Below are 20,683 nucleotides of genomic sequence, written 5' to 3'. Positions count from 1 at the left end.
GAATACAATGTCCTGGCACTCGAGCAGATCCTGCCAGCAGACTCACTGCCCAGCCACAAGATCGCCCTGACTCTGAGCAGCAAGATACCAGAGATGAAGAATAGTTCATTTTCTGGATTAAGTTTACTCAAAAGACTTCCATGGTCCACACTGCCACCAGAGTCCAAGTTGATATCTGTGATCCCTGATGCTGCTGGGGACCAGGTAGAAACCATGTGGAAGTTCATGATCTGTCCTGCCACCGCCTGCTGTTGGCAGCTTCTTTTGCAGCAGTATCAATGACTGCAGACTCATAACTGAAAATGAGAGACATTGAAGGCTTCTGTGACAACCCCCCACCCCCCAAAAAAAGAAACAGTCCAGGCAGGAAGCTATTGAAGACAGTCCTCAAAAACTGTTATAAAGATGCTGATGTGTAGCTCATCACAGTTGATGGTTTCTGGCAGGAGGTAGGGGCGGGGATGAGGGGGTGGGTGGGGGTTGTACTCAATTTTCTTTAAGAGGCTCGCCACTGGGAGTTTGACCACGCTACAAAGAGTATGTGGGCAACACAAATTGGATTTGGTGGGTTTTTTGGTTCTGGTTTTTGGTTTTTTTTTTGGGGGGGGGGAAGGCGCAAGGGTGGGAGGGTAGATCTGGGGGGAATGGGAATCAAGTGTGATTGGGGTGCACTGTATGAAATTCCCAAATAATGAATTAATATATTATAATGAGGAAAATGATAAATTAAAGAAAATAATGGAATATGGACGTGGGGCAATTTACTTGATAACATTCCCTTTTAAAAAAGAGATTTATTTATTTATGTATCTTATGTATTTGAGTGCTCAGTCTGCATAGCATTCGGATCCCATTATAGTTGGTTGTGAGCCACCATGGGGTTGCTGCATGTGGTTGAAGGGAATTGAACTCAGGACCTCTAGAAGAACAGCCAGTGATCATAACTGCTGAGCCATCTCTCCAGCCCACTTGATAATATTTTAGTGGCATGGCCTCCTTAGTATTGAGGACTGTGCAGCTGTTGATTACAAGATAGCAAAAAGACTGTTTAGATAATCATAGTTAATCCCTGGGAACAGTGTTCTTTGTGAAGACTCGCTAGAAACCCAGGTTAACACCAGTGTCTAATGATCTCTGTGAAATACTCCTGCTCCTCCAGCCTTCAGCCCAAGTTTGAATTAAAGGTCTATTCATGTCTTTTGTGTGGCTTCTGGGTGACTTTGTGGCTGTGTCTAAAGTTCAGCAGAAGTTAAATTCAGTAATATCTTGGCCCTGGAGGCTGTTTCTCCTTTCTGATACTTTCAAATCTTGAAATCACTTAAAAGATTTAAAAGATGAAATTGTCCAATATTAGCTCATCAACAAACAAGGAAGTTAGCTCCCAGAAGGCATCTGAATTATTGTAGACAGCAGTATTGCTTGCTGCTAGATAAGGGGAATTGGGGTACATTGGACCCATGAGTAGTCATCATGTGAGACCCTAGTTTTTGGTCTGTTGACTTCCTGTCTAAGTGGAGAAAGACATTCTTTCACTGTCACAAAACATGACAACTGAGAGGCATCCTCTGATGTTACATATGCAAACCATGGCCCGAAATGTTCAACCCCTACCCCTGACTCAGAAAAGGGATGGAGATTTTCTCCTTGCAGTTCACCCCCCTGTCCATCTTGGAGACATGGTCACAAGTAAATGAAAGAACCTTAGTCTGTTGAATATCACACTTCTGTTACTACCAAAAGTTAGAATCTAGACAATAGGTTTCCTGATGCACTGACCTGAGAAGCTCAGAGCCATTTTTCCACCTAGGAAAATTAGTTATTACTACCCCCTGAATGGTTAAAGTGACTGACAAATTGACTGGTCCAAAGTCATTTTCCAAATTCTTTCAGAGAGCTGCTTAGAACCCATGGATGATCTAGGATACCTGAATCATCCACCCATGTCCTCTAGACCAGTGTTCATAACCAGTGACTGTTTTATCCACACAGGACATTTGACAACGTTTGAAGGTATTAACATCTTGCATACCACAGCAAAAAAGCAATGGAGCCCCAACTCTCAGTACTGCTGAAATTGAGTATCTTTGTTCACAGTGATCTTCTCTTTCTTGTACAATTGAGAGAAGTGGAGTCTGTAAGGCAAATGAAGGGACTGGGCCCCAGTTGCTCTGCCTTTTTTCAAAACAATATGGTTCTTTTTCTTTTCACTCTTCCTAGGGAAGGGGGATTTAATTGGAGCAAATCTATCAATTAAAGACCAAGTGATCAAGACCAATGCTGACGTGAAGGCTCTGACTTACTGTGATCTTCAGTGTATCATCCTTAAAGGTCTCTTTGAGGTCCTGGGCCTTTACCCTGAGTACGCACACAAATTTGTAGAAGACATCCAGCACGACCTCACATACAACCTTCGAGAAGGTCATGAGAGCGATGTAAGTCCCCTTTCTAATTAGCACGTGGCACTGGGGATCAGATATAACAGAGACAAATGTCATAGCCTCTTTGTAAAGGGCTCTACAGGTAAAGTATTCAGCCCCTGGCTAACTGATGGATTCACTAGAACCTGCGATCCTTGCTAACATGCAAGGAAAGGACTATTTGTAGGCAGTTTCTTGCTTGCTCATCTTCATGTGCTCATGTCTAATTGCAGTTTCAGTGATACACAGTACTTATCTGGAAATAGGTAACGCCTCCAGCATTTGAAGATTTCAGGAGAAAGTATGTGGGTCAGAGTTTGCTGCGTGTTCAGCCCTTCAACTGCTAGACAGGAAATTGCAAGAAACTAATCTTTTTGTTAAAATGGTACCCCAAACAATCTATTTCAGAGTGTCCAAATTTTCCTAAATGGATTCAAGCCAAAGACTGTCACACTTAAAGCATAATGAACATTTTGTGCAATTATATATTTGCTTCATGTTTCAGTTTATACAAACAGCTTTCCTGTCAAAATATGTACTATACTGTGCCTTGTGTTTAAGCTGATTGTGAGCATGACTTCGTTAGATGTGTCAGTGATAATGACTTAATAGGCATGATTGTTGAAAGGCAAGCCAGAACATGCAGCTCATTGTGTAACAGTCAGTGTCTTGTCTCAGATATTTGCAGCACTCAGAGCTTTAAGAAACTGTAGTTATGACTAATCCACAATATGCAGATATTTTGGGTAATCATTAGCATTCTCTCTTTTGAAAAACAGATAGAAAATGGGTATTGTATATTCTTTCATCTAGGTTTGGGGTATAAGTGATGTTAGATAAATACATGCTATCCCATCCTCTCCACTGGTAATAGAAAATGAGGGTCAATATTTATTGGCTACCTATTACTCTAAGCAATCTTCCTATATAAAGCATTTTATTAATTAAAATACCCTTTAAGATAAGTGTCAATTCATTTCTGTAGCAGAACAGACAGATTCAGAGTGGCTGTGGTCATGCAGACTTGCAGGTGGCTAGGTCAGTATGTGAGAACAAAACCCAGGTTTAAAGTCTACTCTTGAGTAACAAAGGTCCTGCCTTTTCCTTAAATAACTCCCATGCATCTCATGCAATAGACTGAATCTTAAAATTCAAGGTGCAGTTTGTGTTCTCCATGACAGTATAAAAATCACAGTTTTAAGAAATATACAATGTTTTGAAATGTGCATACATTATTAAATACATAAATCATGCTAATTATTATGTTTCTTACATTCATATTCATTCATTATGACAACATTCAAATGCTCTCAGCAGTAGTCAAGTGGACAACATGTCATTGTTAATGATAGTCATCATGCTGAAATAGAGATGAAATTTTGTGTCTTTGGACCAATATCTCCTATCTGCCTCAAGTAACTGCCATCCTATTCTCAGCTTCTTTGATTCCAGCTTTCTCCAGATTCCACATAAAGGTGAAATCATACAGGATCACACGAGGCTTATTTCACTAAGCATAGCCCCCTCCCAAGTTCACCAATGTTGTAAATGATAGAACTTCCTTCTCCATCGAGAGTGAATAAATACTGTGTTTTCTTTATTCATCTGTTCATTGATAGACATTCAAGTTGATCCATATCTTGAATATTGGGAAGAATGTGGCAATGAGCATGAACACACACGTATCTCTGACACATACTGGTCTCAGCATATTTGCATACATAGCCAGTAGTAGAATTGTTGGATCAGTGGTAGCTATACTTCAATGTCTGCTGTGTGTTCCCACCCACAGTATGTGAGGAGTCCCTCTTCTCATCTCCACCAATAGTCACGTCTCAGCTCTGTGACAGCAGTCATTCCAGCTGCTGTGAGATGATAGCTCATTGCAGTTTTATTTTGCCTTTCCTTTTTTTTTTTTTTTTGAGACAGGGTCTACCATGTAGCCCTGGCTGTCCTGGAATTTAGCATGTGTAGACCAGGCTAGTTTATTTTGCATTTCCATGATTAGGAATGATGCCCAACTCTTTTTGAATATCTTCTTTGAAAGAATGTCTATACTGCTCTTTTGTCCATTTTTAATCAGTCTATTTGTCTTCTTGCCATTGGTTTCTTTGAGTTCCCCACATATTTTGAATATCAACCTCTATCAGTTAGCTGACATTCTGCAGTTTTTCCTACTCCATTGGTTGTTTCCCTTTCTGTGAACTTTTAAATTTGACATAATTTAATTAGTACTTCCTTACTGGTGTGTTAGAGTCACATTCAAAAGAAAAGTCATTAGCCAGATCAATGTCAAGAAGGTCTTACATTTAAGTCTCTTATTTGAGTTGATTTTTAAATATAATGTGACATTAAGATCTAATTTCATCCAATGTATTATTGATTCTTCTTTTCCTCTCCTCCCTCTCTCCTCTCCTTCTTTCCTCACTATCATTCACTCCTTTTTAAAGCAGTGTCACCTATGAAAGCTTCTCCACATCATTTTCCTCTCCATGGGATAAGGCTTCTTCTTCTGATGGAACATTAGCAGGTCACCTCTGTCATGTTCACAATCATCTTGGACTTGTGAGACTCTTCAGTTTGCCCTTAGTCTTGAAGTGTTTCCCTCCCTCTTGAAATGATTTCTCTGAACTCTGCTAATACCTCAATGTGTTTCAAGTCTTTTGCTCTTGGTCCAACTTGGCTTCAAATTCCAGGTCCTCAGGCCAATGTGACTGTGAAATTCATGTTCTGCAACCCAGCCTCCTCACAGACATCCTTGCATTTAAGGTTCTTGGTGTGCTAGGCCCTGCATATGCCAGTTAGGTGTTGGCTAATACTCAGACCCTGGCAATGATGAAGCTACCCCCACCCTGGGGAATATACACCCCAAATCCTACACAGGATGGCTCCTCTGATCTTTATCCTAACTCTTTGCCCTGCAAAACTTCCCCTTTCTAGTTGGCTGTTTTGTCTGTCAAAGCAACAGTGGACAGTCCCCCTTTGCCCACCCTGAAAAGCACCCCAACATGGTGCTCAGGGTGTTGTCTTTTCCTTTTCCCAGAGATCACAGTCACTGAAATCTTTACTCCATCAGTGCATTATGTCCAGCTTTATAGTGCCTTTTGACCACAGTGTTTTTCAGTGAAGGCTATATCATTGTGGCTGGAACCCTAAAGCTTTGCTTCTTTGTAAGGAGTGTCCCTAGTACAGAACGGGAGCCTGAGGAGACACACCAGGAAAGAAGGATGAATGCAACGGTGGGAACCATACTGCTGCTCTGGGCCTAGGCAGGTAACTGTCCCTCCCTGAGCTAATGTCACCAAGTACTTAGGACAGGACAGACTGCTACTTGGTGACAGGGACCCAGTGACTGAGGTGAAAATACAACAAAGAGATAGCCTTTATAAAGCATAGCCAATAGTGTTTTGAGAGGGCTTAAAAGAAATATAAGAAACACCACATATATATCTCCAAAATCTTGGGATACAGTTCCATGGCTGGATAAGTTTGGACCTGTCTTCTGTGTAATCCATAACCCCATGGAAAGCCTTCCTACTGCTCCAGTGTTTATTGACTTTCAGGAAAAGCTACATCCTGACACCAGTCTGTGCATAAAGAGTCCTGTTGCTCCATCTACTATGTTTCTCTGTTGTCAACAAGTTTGGACTCAAATACTATTCCTTAATTCTCCCCCACACACAGAACTAACCAATCACAAGGGTTTCTGGCAGAGCAATGGTACTGTAACAGACATGGAAACAGAATAAATGTAACTACCTAAAGTCACTTATTCTGAAAAATTGAGTGGCTACTTGTACAAAATAACTCAAACTATCAGATGTCCACAGGGTCTCATCACATAGTGGATGAAACTGTCTAACTATAAACAATAAAAACAAAATAATGAAAACAAGACTGACATCAGCCCATTTGGAAATAAAGCAGAAGCAGGAAGGAGCTGTCTACAGATGGTGGAGCTATGGCACACTGGGATGCGGCTCCTGCAGCTCCATTGAACTGCAGAGCTTTAGAAGAAACTCTTAACTCATTCTCACAGGAAAGTTAAAGTATATAAAATGTTTGTTAACTTTGTTGAAAAACTACCTATTGCTATTTTGACCTTATGCTGATTATGTATCTTATGTTATTGGCATATTTTCCGTACTGGCCCCGTTTGTAGCTCCTGGTGGCCCACAGTGATTGGTTAATTCAGCCATTTCTGTCTACGCAGATTACTTGCTTCACCATTTGTTATGGTAAGCTTTATAAATTGATTTTAACACAAATTCATCTGTTTTTGAGAAATCTAGTTTTCCTTCACATACAGAGATTGGAACTTGAGATAAACAAACAAAATGATTGGAGAGCATCCAAAATAACTGTTTTCAAAAATGAAGAAGGCTAAAACTCAGATGTTCATGTAACCACACATAAATATTATATTGCTGTGCACGGTGGGTGCTGATTGGCTATTGATGGCATGGTGGCTGTGCAGCAATAAATGCCAACAATGGGGTAAATTCTTCAATCCTATCACACCGGGAAGTTTCTAATGATGACTAGAACCTATTAACATTACAAATGTGTTTGTCATCTCATCTCTTCTTTAATTTCCACTCACAATATATTATCTGAGGAGCATAAAATGCTAAGCTACCTCTTTCTGTCTCCCTGCTTCTTTAGTTAAAATGGGAAGAGGTCCTGAGATTTAGTGTCTTCCAGTCTTCACTGTGATGTCCTTTGAGCTGCTATTTACAGGAAACACAAGCAGTAACCCCAACAGTCTGAGAGAGACTCTGGATTGAAAGCAAGGGTGTGTGTGAGAAACACTCACCCTCAGCATCTTCTAATGGCACTTGGGTGGTTCCTGCTGCCAACTCACAGTGGCTACAAATCTGACAACTCATCACAATGCCTAAGTCCTCCCACTGTTCTGAACATAAGCACCATCATTTTGTGATGCACTTGCAAAACTGAATACACCAGAGTTCTGTTTTGCTTTTGCCCAGAATAATTGCACACTCCTGCAATCCCAGCTACTCTTGAGACTGAGGCAGGAGGATTAGAAGTTTAAGGCCAACCTGAGCAAATATGAAGGAGCCTGAATCAAAAATAAAAGACTTTGGGGATGGTGGGGCGATATAGCTTAGTAGTAAACTATTCACCTAGCGTTGTGAAGCACAAGTTTCATTTCCCAGTACTGAACACACACACACACACACACACACACACACACACGTTTCAGCATAGTCTCATGTATTGAGTGGAGAGTCAAGATGCTACATGCAATACTATTTTTAAAATGACAAAAAGTAAGCAAATGTAAGCAATATATGTAATATATATGTTTTGTGAAACATATATATTAAATGTAACTATTTCTTTTACAAAATAAGAGTATTACAGGGCTCTTGGCTCCATGCTTTTGTCTCTTTGGGACTCTGCTCCATATATCAAACTGCTGAGGACAGGCCTTTAGGACTTAGTATGTTCAAAGCACACTATCTTCCTCTACAAACTTGGCCTGTTCTTTCTTCTCCCTTTCCTCATCAAACCCAGTGCCACACCCAAACTCATTTCATGGTCTTGCTTGTTTTTGTCTGTGTGAACTCTCCCTTAGTGTCTGATATTTGTTTCAGGGCTTTCACCCATGTATGCATATGTGAAGGTCAGAGGTCAATGCCAGGTGTCTCCCTCCCTCAGTCTTCATCTTGTTTGTTTGTTTGTTTGTTTGAGACAGAGTCACTTAGTGAACTCAGAGCTTACTCTTTCAGCCAATGCCCCACCATGAGGGGGTTAGGGACACACATGATGTTCAAATGGCAGCACATGCCATGTTGCAAGGCTCCCTCCACTGGAGTCAACATTGCTTCCAAGATTGACCCATACTCTTACAAATAGCCGTTTCTCCCTCACTACCACAGCTATCTAAAACATCCATTGTGTGAATATGCAAACATTTAGTACCATATAATACATAGATGATATTACTTTAATAAGTTGAGCTTGTATATTTTCTTCTAAGGCTAATTTAATCTATATCTTATTTTTAAAAAATGATTCTACAACATGAGGCCATAAAGATATTTGATTTTATTTCCTTCTGTTATTTTAATGTTTGTTTGCCCTTTTACCTTTCTTTAAGCTATCCAGAATTGTTTTGTTAATGGTATGAGGTAAAATCTTACTTATTTTTTCTGTATACTTATTGAATTTTCTCAGCATCATAATTGAATGAGGCCTTACTTTCCATATTTACCTCTATGCCATGTCTATTACATGCTAGTTCATATAAGTGCACTGATTTCTAAGATTGCTCCAAATATCACTCTCTAGTGTCCTTCATCTGTGTTTGCACAACAGCAACCAGTGTTTATTATTTCACACTTGTAATAATGTTCAGCTTCTAGGGAAGCAGGAATCCATCTCTGACTTTTCTTCATGCTTATGAATTTCCTTTTTTTTTTTCTCTCATTTCTTCAAAGTTACCAATCTGCATTTCTCCATCATGTTGAGAAATTTTTACCAGTCTAATTGCTGCTCTTTGAAGTAACTTGCCATCACTTCCTCCATGGCTATTTTAGTGTCTTTTTGTCTTTAGCGTTCTTCTGTTCACTATCATATGTCTAGGTCCTCTCTCCCTCTCCTCCCTACCTCAGTCTCTCTCTCTCTCTCTCTCTCTCTCTCTCTCTCTCTCTCTCCTCCTCCTCCTCCTCCTCCTCCTCCTCCTCCTCTTCCTTTTCTTCCTTTCTCCCTCTTAACTATCATTTATAAATCTACCTATCAATCATCAATCCTTAGTCCATACACTTTATTATTCTGTCAGTTCTCTCTCTACAAGCTTATACTCTGCTCTCATTTTAAGCTCCTTTCTTGCCCAATTTCTCTATACATTTATCTGTTGTCCCCTCTAGGTTCTATCTAAATTCCTTCATCTTACTTCTTCCCCTTCTAGGTTCTCATCCATCTAGTTCTTTCCCATATCAGCTCCTCTCCCATCTCCTTCTCTCTCATCTTGTTCTTCCTCATCTTGTTCTTCCCCATCTGGCTCTTCCTCATCTTCCATCTCGTTCCTCTAGTACTCTCTTCTAGCCCTTCAATCTAGTTCTTCCCCATCTCAGTTTGTTCCTCTCAAGTTCTTACCCATCTAGTTCTTTCATTCTCTTTTCTCCTCTCTGTCCTGGTATATATACAATCACAAGCAGTATTCCCTTTGCAGTGTAAAATCAGGCTTCCAGGGTCAAACAGAGGGGTGATAAGAACCACATAGAGAGGCAATAACTGTTAATTATCATTTGCAACCCCAAAAGGAAGTGATCAATGGGGAAATGAATTAACTAAAGGCTAAATTCAGGTAATATCTAAGAAAAGGCATCTTATATGTTTAACTATAGTCTTAAACGTGATTAGTAGAAAATGTTAAGAATCTACAAGTTGCTAGGTCAATGGGGAAAATAAAACTGTCTTTTTTTTCCTGTGGCTCATATCTGTCCAAGCTATCTGCCATTTTTTTCTGCAGGGTGGGGGAAAGTGTGCTCAGTCGCTAGGCAACCTGTATACAGATAGATGCCTCTGGTGATAGTTAAAGGGAGATCTGGAACTAGAGGTAAGGTTTGGGAAAGGAATAAGTAAAGCTTAATTGGCACATCTGCCAGGCCTTCTCAAACAGGTAGTCTGGATGATTAAATCTGTTCTTAGAGAGTACAGAGGTATCTCTGATAAGGTTCTTTCCTCCATCTGGGGATGGACCTGGATGGATACTGCCAATGATGATAATTACAGGGAGGCTTGAACTGGGGTTCTGACTGAGCATAGCTGTCAGCACAGAAAATTAAGTGGTTAGGTAAGGAGTTAAAGGTCTATAAAGTTAGTAAGGCTGTAAGAAAGGAGGGTCCGAGCTAAATTGTGTAAAGCTATTTACTTAACATCTACCTGACCTAGGTGGTGTCTCCTTGTGGAATTTGTCTTAAATCAGGAGATTTGCATGTGGACTGTTATTACTGCTAGTTCTTAAAAGTGGCCAAGGGAGATATCTGATTCCAGAGAAAGCCTTTCCTGAGGCTATTCTCCAAATACCTTAAATGTGTATGTCCAGAGAGTGATCAGTCCACACTGTTAGTCCTTCTTAGGGAAAAATCAACTGGGAAAACTATGAAGGCACACATGATTTTCATCAGAAGACAGCTGATATATAACAAGCCAAGTAACACCAAAAGCTCCTTGGAATTTGGCTTCCTCTGGAGGAAATCCTTGATCCCTCCAGGGATCTTTGCCAAGGACTTTGCCATAACCAGCTGAGTTTTTATGATATATTCCTGTGGCCCGCAGCATTTTATATCAACTTGACACAAGCTAGAGTCATTTTGGAATAGAGAATCTCAACTGAGACAATGCCCCCACCAGATGACCCTGTGGACGAGCCTGTAGTGCATTCTCTTCATTGATTATTGATGTGGGAAAGCCAAACTCACTGTAACCTGTGTCACCTCTGGGATGGTCATCCTAGATGCTGAAAGAAAATGGACTAAGCAAGCCAAGGGAAACAAGCCAGTAAGCAGCACTCCTCAGTGGCCTATGCATCAGTTCCTGGCCTGTTTGAGTTCCTGCTCTGACTTTCTTTAGTAATTGACTGTGATATAGATTTGTAAGCTAAAACAAACCCTTTATTCCTCAAGTTGCTTTGGGTCATTGTGTTTTAATACAACAATAAAAACCCTAAGCTATATACATCTTTATTATCCAGTTTTACTTCAGTGGTCTATCATATGTCACAAACTACTTGTGTGTAGCAGGCTTTCTCTTGGGCCTCCAACCAGCTCCCAAATCATGACACGAGACTTATTATTAGTTATGAATGCTTGGATTTATCTTATGCTTGTCCCAGTAGCTCTTATAACTTATTTTAAGCTGTATTTCTCTTCATCTATGTTTTGCCTTGGGGCTTTTTACCTTTCTTTCATTCTGTATGTCCTACTCTGTGTCTAGTTGGCTGGTGGCTGTCTGGCATCTCCCTCTCTTTTTCCTTCCTTTTCTCTTCCTCTTCTCATCTTCTCTCCTCATATTTATTTTCTCTGCTCGCCAGCTCTGCCTATTCCCTCCTGCCTAGTTATTGTCCATTCAGCTTTTTATTAGACCAGTCAGGTGCCTCAGGCAGGCAAAGCAACACATCTTTACTTAACTAAAAAATGTAGCATAAACAAAAGCAGCACACCTTTACATAATTAAACAAATTCAGCATAAACAAATGTCACACATTTTTATACATTTTATACATCTTTATATATTTAACAATTATTCTATTCCACAACAAGTGTCTGAAAAAAAATCTGTGAACCTATGAAATACATGAATATGATATACCATAATATTATACTACACTTTCAGGGTCTCACTAGGACCCCCCAAACACATATGGATCACAGGCAATCCTATAGGTAGAGACAATTACAGAAAACCACGACCGATCAAATTGCAGTTTCAGAATTGAGTCCTAACTTACACATTAACAATACAACTCCTGATCAGAGATCATGAAAGAAGAGAGGATGGAAAAATTGTAAGATCTAGACACTCAGACAGTTTGCTGTGAGATTGTATCTCCTAGTAATGTCAGAAGCTACACCCATAAAAGTCTCACCAGCATCACCCCAAAGCATGAGCTGAACAAAAACAACAGGTGGACAGGTGCAACCTAAGGAGGCCTCAACCCTGCACAAAGAACTAGCAAATCCAGACTTCTTACCATAACTGTCAAGTCCTATGCCTTCCTTCCCTGCCTGCCTTCCCAGGCCACCTGGTGCATGTGGTGTTGGCAGGAATCCAGCCTGTCTTGCCTCACTCAATCCTGCATTTCAGGGCTCCTGGTTTATGCACCTCCTCACCTGTTCCCCCACATGAAGTGCTGCTACTCTTGCCTTACATAACCACATGCTGGCATTGGTCCCTCCCACATTCCTGTCACATCGTCTTAAGGTTTGCCAAGCATTTAACAGGTTGCAAAATTGTTTGGATTGTATGTGTTCTTATTCATGATCAGTGTGTCCTAATAGAATGCTTACTCTATGAAGTTTCTTATATCCTACACTCTATCCCACGTGGCCAAACGTACTGCTGACACAAGGTGCTCTGCTGAGATTAGGGTCTGATTGGCTATAGAGCCAGGGCAGTGTCTAAAGTGCAATGCTATGGGAAGTTAGGCTTGCGCCCCTCAGAAGCCATAAGCCAGAGAGAATGTCAGTACGTTCAAAAGAAATACAATGAAATAAAAACCAGTTTCACTGAAAAACAACAGGTTTTCCCTTACCTGAAGTTTAGAACATAGGGTTTTCAAGAGCCCTGTGGGGACTTTAACTGAATAATGGAAACAAGAGCTTGCAGTATGAATGATATAAGTCCTCCAAGTGGAGGATGAAAGAATATCTGTCTTTGAATTCTAGCAAACATACCATGTTCTATAGAAATGGGTCAACCCATAAAACACTGCTGCCCCAGAGATCAAAGAAGTAGAACTGTTATCCACCAATCACTCTTTGTGTTGCCTGGGCCACAACACAGTCATTTGAGGGTACCATCAAATCTCTTCCTGCCAGGCTAAGGAAACAGGGAAGAAGGGACAGAAAATTGAAAAAAAAAAAAAAAAAGCCAGAGACTGAGGAGTACAGCTGCAAAACAGTGTCAGGCGCAACAAGCAGTTGCTGCATGAACTCTCAGAGCTTTGGTTGCTGGTCCAAGATTTGCACAAGCTAATCTAGTTGATATTCTAGCATGGGTATTTGAGGAGGGTGTGGATTACAAGGCCCCACTCCTTGTTTGAGAAGCTATAGGCAATTAATGGCTGGTTGGAGAAAGTTTTCTTAAGAGGTGGTGCTTCTAGTAGATTTCTTACACTATAGTGGACTCATGTGTACAAATACTGCATGAAATCTTAGTTGGACTCAGAAGGGGTGTGTGTGTGTGTATGTGTATGTGTGTGTGGTGTGTATATGTGATGTGTGTATGGTTTGTATGTGTGTGGTGTGCATGCATGTGTGTGTGTCTGTGTCTCTGTGTGTATCTGTCTGCATGTGTGTGTGTTTGTGTGTGTGTGTGTGTGTGTGTGTGTGTGTGTGTGTGTGTGTGTGTGTATTCTTTAAAAAAGACTGTGAAGGTGAGAGGAATGATTTGGGGGAAGGACCCAGAATCAGTTGGAGTGAGGGGTGGATTTGGATCAAAATAATGCATTCACATATGAAGAAAAAGATAAAACAATTCATTAAAAAAACATTTTGAAAGGAGAAATGAATTTAAACTGACAAACCCAAGCTTCTAGAAAAGGTGACTTACCTGTGGTTAAAAAATAATTCACCAGTGTGTAATCCATCCATATGCTGCCATCAATGATGAGCTGTGGGAAACAGATCTGCAGTGCAGGTGATGAAATCTGTCCAGTCTTCCTCCTCACATCCCTCCTTGGTGTTAGCTTGAGGTATCAAAGTGGGAATGCATATTTCTATCCAGGTCTGAACCCTAGGTCTCTAACACACAAAAGTTAAGCTTTATCTCCATTTTTCCTTTTTCTGTTTTCATTATTTTATTTAGTGTGTGTGTGCAGTTGTATATGTATTCAAGCGTGATGGTATCTATGCATGTGTGCAGGTACATGTGATTATATGTGCACATGTATATGTGCATGGAAACCAGAGATCAACTTTAAGTTCTTTTCTTCAGAAACTGTCCATCTTGATTTTTGGGAAAGTCTCTTGTTGCAATTTAGGGCTTGCTGACCTGACTAGATTGGTTGGCTGGAAAGCCTCAGGGATGCCCTGGCTCCTCCTTCCCAGCACAAGTTCACAGCAACACACTCAGATGTTTTTATGGAGGCTGGGAATTGAATTCAGGTCCCCATGTACTTTGCTGACTGAACTATCTCCCCAGGCCCTAGTTTTGTATTTTTATGGCAGACTTGTTACTGGAGAAAGCATTGAGTTTTTTGTGCTGTTGAGCTGCATTTGGTCTAGGCAACTTCTTCTGTGACTAAGCTTTCCTAAATCTATGGTATTCAGTTCCATGCTTCCTAGAATGGAGACTGACTAGATCCTTTAGGTGAAAGCTTTGATTTGCAGTCATCTTATACTGTTGGTGTGACTATATTATGATGTAATTCATTTCAAGACTATATGGGGAGAGGGAAGGCACTTGGTTTAAATTTAGTCCCTGTTTCAATGTGAAACAAAATCAGGCTGCTTGGAAGCAATTTTCTTTTAAGATTATTTACAAAATAGTAATAATTTTACAAATCACATCTGACGTCTAGATTCTTAGTTCTCCAAGAGTAGCCTGTGTATAGGTACACATCTGCTAGCACAGATTTGGGTAGTAAGAGAACATAGTTAATACTGTCCAATTCTGAGAGAAGTATTCTCAGAAAATTGACATTGAAGGACTCACATGTCACTTTATCATGTCAACTTTTCCTGCCATTTGTGGCCCAGCAAGATGTCTTGGTTTTTCAGTTGTCTCTCTTGAAATTTCCTCCTTTAGGAAACAAAAATAAAAAGTCTTTAAATTTTCCTGTAGTCAGCCTTTCACCTACAAACCTTAAGAGCATCAAGCAGGGAGAGTCAGTGAGTAACAATCTGGACATGGTCCTTGTATCCAAATTTATGTTTGGAAACTTCTCATATTGGAGTTTTTAGGTGGTTTCAGAAGGAATTGAAGCAAACATGGTACCTTGAAGGCAAAAATGTCTCATTTAGCATCTCCAGAGGCCAGGGTTGTGTTGATGCTCATGATGTTGAATGAACAGGTGAGCTTCTCAGAGTGGACACTGCCTACCACTGACCACAGCAAAGTGGCCCAGTGCCTCTTTCTATTCTTTTTAACAGTGTGTGTGTGTGTGTGTGTGTGTGTGTGTGTGTGTGTGTGTGTGTATGTACACATGCATGTGCTTGTGCATGTGTGTAGGTTAGAGGACAACTTTCAAGAGTTTGCTCTCTCCTTTTACATTGTTTCCAGGAATTGAACTTGGGTCATTGGATTTGTTTGGCAAGCACTCTTACCTGCTGAGCCATCTCAAGGGTACCACCTAGCCCAGTTTTTCTTAATGATAACTCAGGCTCTCTGCTTTATCCTCTGCGATATGATTGGCCTCACCCACTTCTACAATTAAAGATCTCAGTGAAGACTGGCTCAGTGGACTCTACTGACCTCTGAATGCATATTGATTTCTAACCCTGATGTTTTGCTTCTCCTGCCTAGACCTCTGCTTCAGCAAGATGAGCTTATAATCCAAAAGTTATCAAAGGCAGGAAGTTATTCTCATCTCTTCTCAAGGTACAGGCGGCTCTTTGAAGAGAACTTATGTTAGAATTAGAGGTAGTATAAGGACATTGACAAAATCATTCTAAGACTCTTAATGAATGTTGGGGTGATTCACAGTGAGGCTACTGACTGAAAACAACCCAAATGGAGTAGTAAGAAAGGTGAGTCACTATTTACAATGACATATAGACACAGACACACATACAGTATACACACACACATACGCATGCGCACACACACACACACACACACACACACACACACACACACACACACACACCACATACATCCTAGATCTTAGAAACTTAATCTTCAGCATCTCAAAACTCTGGTGGAATTTTCTTTCAATTTTTTACTTTAACTTTTCTCTGTATCATATCCCTATTCTTGTATTCCTACACTCACCATTTTTCTTTACTCATCTAAACAGAAGAAATGGGTTGTTGACTAATTCTAGAATTCTAGACTAATTCTGGAATAGAAACACTAGGTGGTAAAGCTTGGGTCAAATGGCCACCTTCATCAATCATTGTGTGTGGGAGGGGGGCATGAAATAGGGAAAGGACACACTATACAGGTTCATGGCTTCCATGGAAACCCTGTGGCATGAAGACTTGAGATAAGTGAGGTGATGCAGAGAAAGGCTGGTGGGCAGAGTTGTTGCTGGATAAAGAAAGCAGAGCAGGTAATGGTGAGGAGGGGTCTCTTCTGTGTATTTGCATCACTGGAGGTTCCCATGAAAATGTATCTCAGCGGCATTCCCACAGCACCTAAATACCACTTAGACATACATACATACATGCAAAGTTTTAAGCCATCCTGTAGTGACTCATTCTGTTGGTAAGCTCTCTGCTTCTGTTACAAAACATGTGAGAAAATCAACTTAAGTAAGAAAGGTTACTTTTAGCTGAAGGCATCAGAGATTTCAGTCCACAGTTGTCTGACTTGGGCTCTTGCTGTTTCTGGGCTGTGGTGAACAGAGTAAACAGTGGAAAGCTGTGGTAGTGCAAATAGTGGTGGCAAGGGAGAGGAGAGAGGACGGGTCTACTCTCCAAGGGCAAACCCTAGTGAACTGCCTTCTTCAATGGGGCCTGCCACCTTCCAACAGCCCACTGATTTATAAACAGTTGGGTTAACCCATCTGTCAGGTCTTAGCCCTCATAGTCTTCATTCAGTTACTGAAAACCTCACCTGTGCACAAGAATCCAAGCCCTCAACACCTGAGCATATGAGGGACATTGACGATCTGCTGGATTTTTCTCCTGTGCATCCCCTTGCTGTCAACAAAGACAGCACCTACCCTACAAAAATAATCACTCATGTTTGGTGCCATCTGAGTATTTTAAGCTGTGCTTGCAGAGTGAGACCCGAGAAGTTAGATTTGAGCTCCTTCAGAGGATGGGGAAGTAAGTTGGGCTGGGAAAGGTAGAGGAAGAAAGGTCACCTGCTATTCCATAAACAATACCCAAAAAACATCTTTCCTTCCCTGTTTTTTTCCATCCTGTAGGGAACAGCAGACGTTTAGCCTGAAATAAAGAGTGTCAGATTTGCATATGAACACACATACTCACCAACAGGCTTGGCTCTGTGTATTTAGACCTTCAGAATGAAAAACTGTCTAGTTTATCTGCCAGGAATTCTCAGACTCACCCCCACTGAGATGCAGAATGTGGGAGGGAGGCTCCCCTACCACAAATATGCTCTGGGTGGTGGTTTAGGGTTTAGAAGTGCACAAATGCCCTCTCTGGAGTTGCCCCATAGCTAGTACAGCACAGCCCTACCTTCACCTTGACCTATAGTAGTAGGTCCATGAGCCCAGCTCTGTGCCAAGCGCTTTGCAAACCTTAAGTTATTTTAGCCCTTCAAAAACTTATATAAATAAGTTACATGTCACATTAGTTATTTCTATCATCACTGACATAAAATACATGACAGATACAGCTTAAGGGAAGAGTATATTCTGGCTCCCAGGTTCTGGGGATTTCAGTCCATGCTGGTAGGGAAGACATGGTGGGCATCTTAGGGAGATCTCTGTGAGTTCAAGGCCAGCCTGGGCTACAGAGTGAGTTCCAGAAAAGGCGCAAAGCTACACAGCGAAACCCTGTCTCGGAAAACCAAAAAAAAAAAAAAAAAAAAAAAAAAATAGCCAAGACTAGAAGTCTGGGTCATGTACCTCAAAGGTCTGCCCCCAGTAGTGCACTAGGTAGTCTTCATGTTCAAAGTTATCACAACCACCCAGAACCATGCCACCTGCTTAAGCATTCAAATAATTGAGCCTGTAGGGTGCAGTGCATGTTATAATAAGTGGGTTTATATTCCAGCTAAGACAGCTGGCTAAGGATCAGAGAAGCTAAAATTGTCCAGAGTTCTTCAGCAAGTAGGCAAGGGAGATGAGAAACTTGAACTTCAAGCAGAAATCATTCCACCTGAAACCCATTTGGAACTTAGTATATATTTAAAATGAAGTTGCAAATGCTTGCTCAGTCCTTTAATCTTAAAAGCATGGGGTACCAACCACACATTAAAATTTTCCACCAACCCCCAAGATCCAGCTATACCACTCTTGGGCATATACCCAAAGAATGCTCAAATATACCACAAGGACACATGCTCAGCTATGTTCATATCAGCATTGTTTGTAATAGCCAGAACCTGGAAGCAACCTAGATGCCCTTAAGCTGAAGAATGGATAAATAAAATGTGGTACATATACACAATGGAATACTACTCAGCAGAGAAAATCAATGACATGAGGTTTGCAGGCAAATGAATGGATCTAGAAAAATCATCCTGAGTGAGGTAACCCAGACTCAGAAAGACAAACATGGTATGTACTCACTCATAGGAAGATACTAGATGTAGAACAAGGATGACTGGACTGCTACTCACATCACCAGGGAGGCTACCTGGAAAACAGGACCCCAAGAAAGACACGGGGATCGCCCAATGATGGAGAAATGGATGAGATCTACATGAACAGACTGGACATGAGTTGGGGTAATGAAGGGTGAGGGTCAAGGGAAAGAGAGCTTGGGGGAGCGGGAGATCCCAGCTGGATCAAGAACAGAGAGGGAGGACAAGGAATAGGAGACCATGGTAAATGAAGACCACATGAGAATAGGAAGAAACAAAGTGCTAGAGAGGCCCACAGAAATCCACAAAAATACCCCCACAATAGACTGCTGGCAATGGTCAAGACACAGCCGGAACTGACCTACTCTGGTGATAGGATGGCCAAACACCCTAATTGTCATGCTAGAAACCCCATCCAATGACTGAGGGAACTGGATGCAGAGATCCACACCTAGGCCCCGGGTGGAGCTCTGGGAGTCCAATTAGCGAGAAAGAGGAGGGTTTATATGAGCGAGAATTTTTGAGACCAAGGTTGGATAAAGCACAGGGACAAATAGCCAAATGAATGGAAACACATGAACTATGAACAAATGGCTGAGGGGCCCCCAACCGGATCAGGCCCTCTGAATAGGTGAGACAGTTGATTGGCTTCGTCTGTTTGGGACGCATCCAGGCAGCGGGACCGGGTCCTGTGCTCAGTGCATGAGTTGGCTGTTTGAAACCTGGGGCTTATGCAGGGACGCTTGGCTCACTCAGCCTGGGAGGAGGGGACTGAACCTGTCTGGACTGAGTCTACCAGGTTGATCTCAATCCTCTGGAGAGGCTTTGCCCTGGAGGAGGTGGGAATGGGGGGTGGGCTGGTGGAAAGGGGAGGGAGGCGGGAGTGGGGAGAACAAGGGAATCCGTGGCTGATATGTAGAACTAAATTATATTGTAAAGTAAAATAAAATAAATTTTTTTTAAAAAAAATTCCACCAATAAAGCTTTATAAAATCAAACACATAGGTATAGGAACCATGGCGCTTTTTGACAGTAATCAAGATATATGCTTTTTATAGATATATGGTATATATAGATAAATGACTGATAAATAGATCATAGATAAAAGATATATGATAGATCAATAGATAAAAGATATATGATGTATTGATAGATAATAGGTGATTGATAGATAAGAGACAGATGATATATAGGTAGGTAGGTAGATAGATAGATAGATAGATAGATAGATGATAGATAGATAGATAGATAGATAGATAGATAGATAGATAGATAGATAGATAGAAATATAGATAGAGATCAATTTCACTTTCTACAGAATAATAGAAACTTAGAATGTAAGGGTTCTTATGTACAATTTCATAAAAATGTTTTTTGTTTGATCACTGGTGCCATTAACCCACTCAAACTAGCTTAAAGAGAAGCAGCAATTTTTTACTCATAGAACTAGAAACCAGTCTTTGGTTAGATTTCTGACCTGAGTGGGTTATGCATCAAAGAGGAATTGCTCACTTGAATAAATTCTCCCATGAACCACACCAAGTATATGTTTCAAAAAGAGTAAATCTCACCATATTTTATTTTCTTCTGCCAAATGAACATTTAGTAGCACGTATAGTAGTAACACATAAAGGAAAAGATGCCAATATCTACTAACTGTATATTATATGTGATTTGTTACATTAGATCATTTAATTTATTTTTTAATCTCTGGGAGTTTGGATCATGCTCATAGACATGGCAACTGAGTGTCTGGTGCACTCTCTGAGATTTCAGAATTAGTGAAGGATTCAAACCTAATCAAATTCTAGTCTTCTGAATAAAACCTGATAGATTTGTCTATGAATACCTTCCACCTCAAAAGAGAAAGGCCCTTGTCTACTCTAGACATGATTCAGTCAGAAGCTGTAGTCAGCATCCAAATTCATTCACTTCAACCTTTTTAGCCTGAATTCTATTTCTTGTCTTAGCCCATAAAAAGTCCAGTGCAAGCAAGTATTTCAGGAAATGTATCTCACAACCAGAAGGAAAGAAACATGGTGGCATTATTATGTCTTGGTCATTTATCTAATTCTCTCCCTGTAGTGTATGTGTTCCTATTTGTTTGCAGACATCCATTCATTAGTAGTTCT

General features: G+C 40.8%; 1 protein-coding gene across 2 annotated transcripts in view; it reads left to right on the top strand.

Moving 5' to 3' along the window:
• Positions 1–20,683, top strand: part of Kcnh8 (potassium voltage-gated channel subfamily H member 8) — a 373,224-nt gene that overhangs the window by 314,183 nt on the left and 38,358 nt on the right. For both annotated transcript variants that reach the window (XM_076557538.1, XM_076557539.1), the window contains exon 11: positions 2,218–2,432. In XM_076557538.1, the coding sequence (XP_076413653.1) occupies positions 2,218–2,432 (215 nt within the window). The remainder of the gene's footprint in view (positions 1–2,217; positions 2,433–20,683) is intronic.

Source organism: Peromyscus maniculatus, chromosome 21 (genome assembly GCF_049852395.1).
Source record: "Peromyscus maniculatus bairdii isolate BWxNUB_F1_BW_parent chromosome 21, HU_Pman_BW_mat_3.1, whole genome shotgun sequence".
Lineage (NCBI taxonomy): Eukaryota > Metazoa > Chordata > Mammalia > Rodentia > Cricetidae > Peromyscus > Peromyscus maniculatus.
Note: the sequence above shows the minus strand (reverse complement) of the source record. Positions and strands in the feature narration are given on the sequence as shown.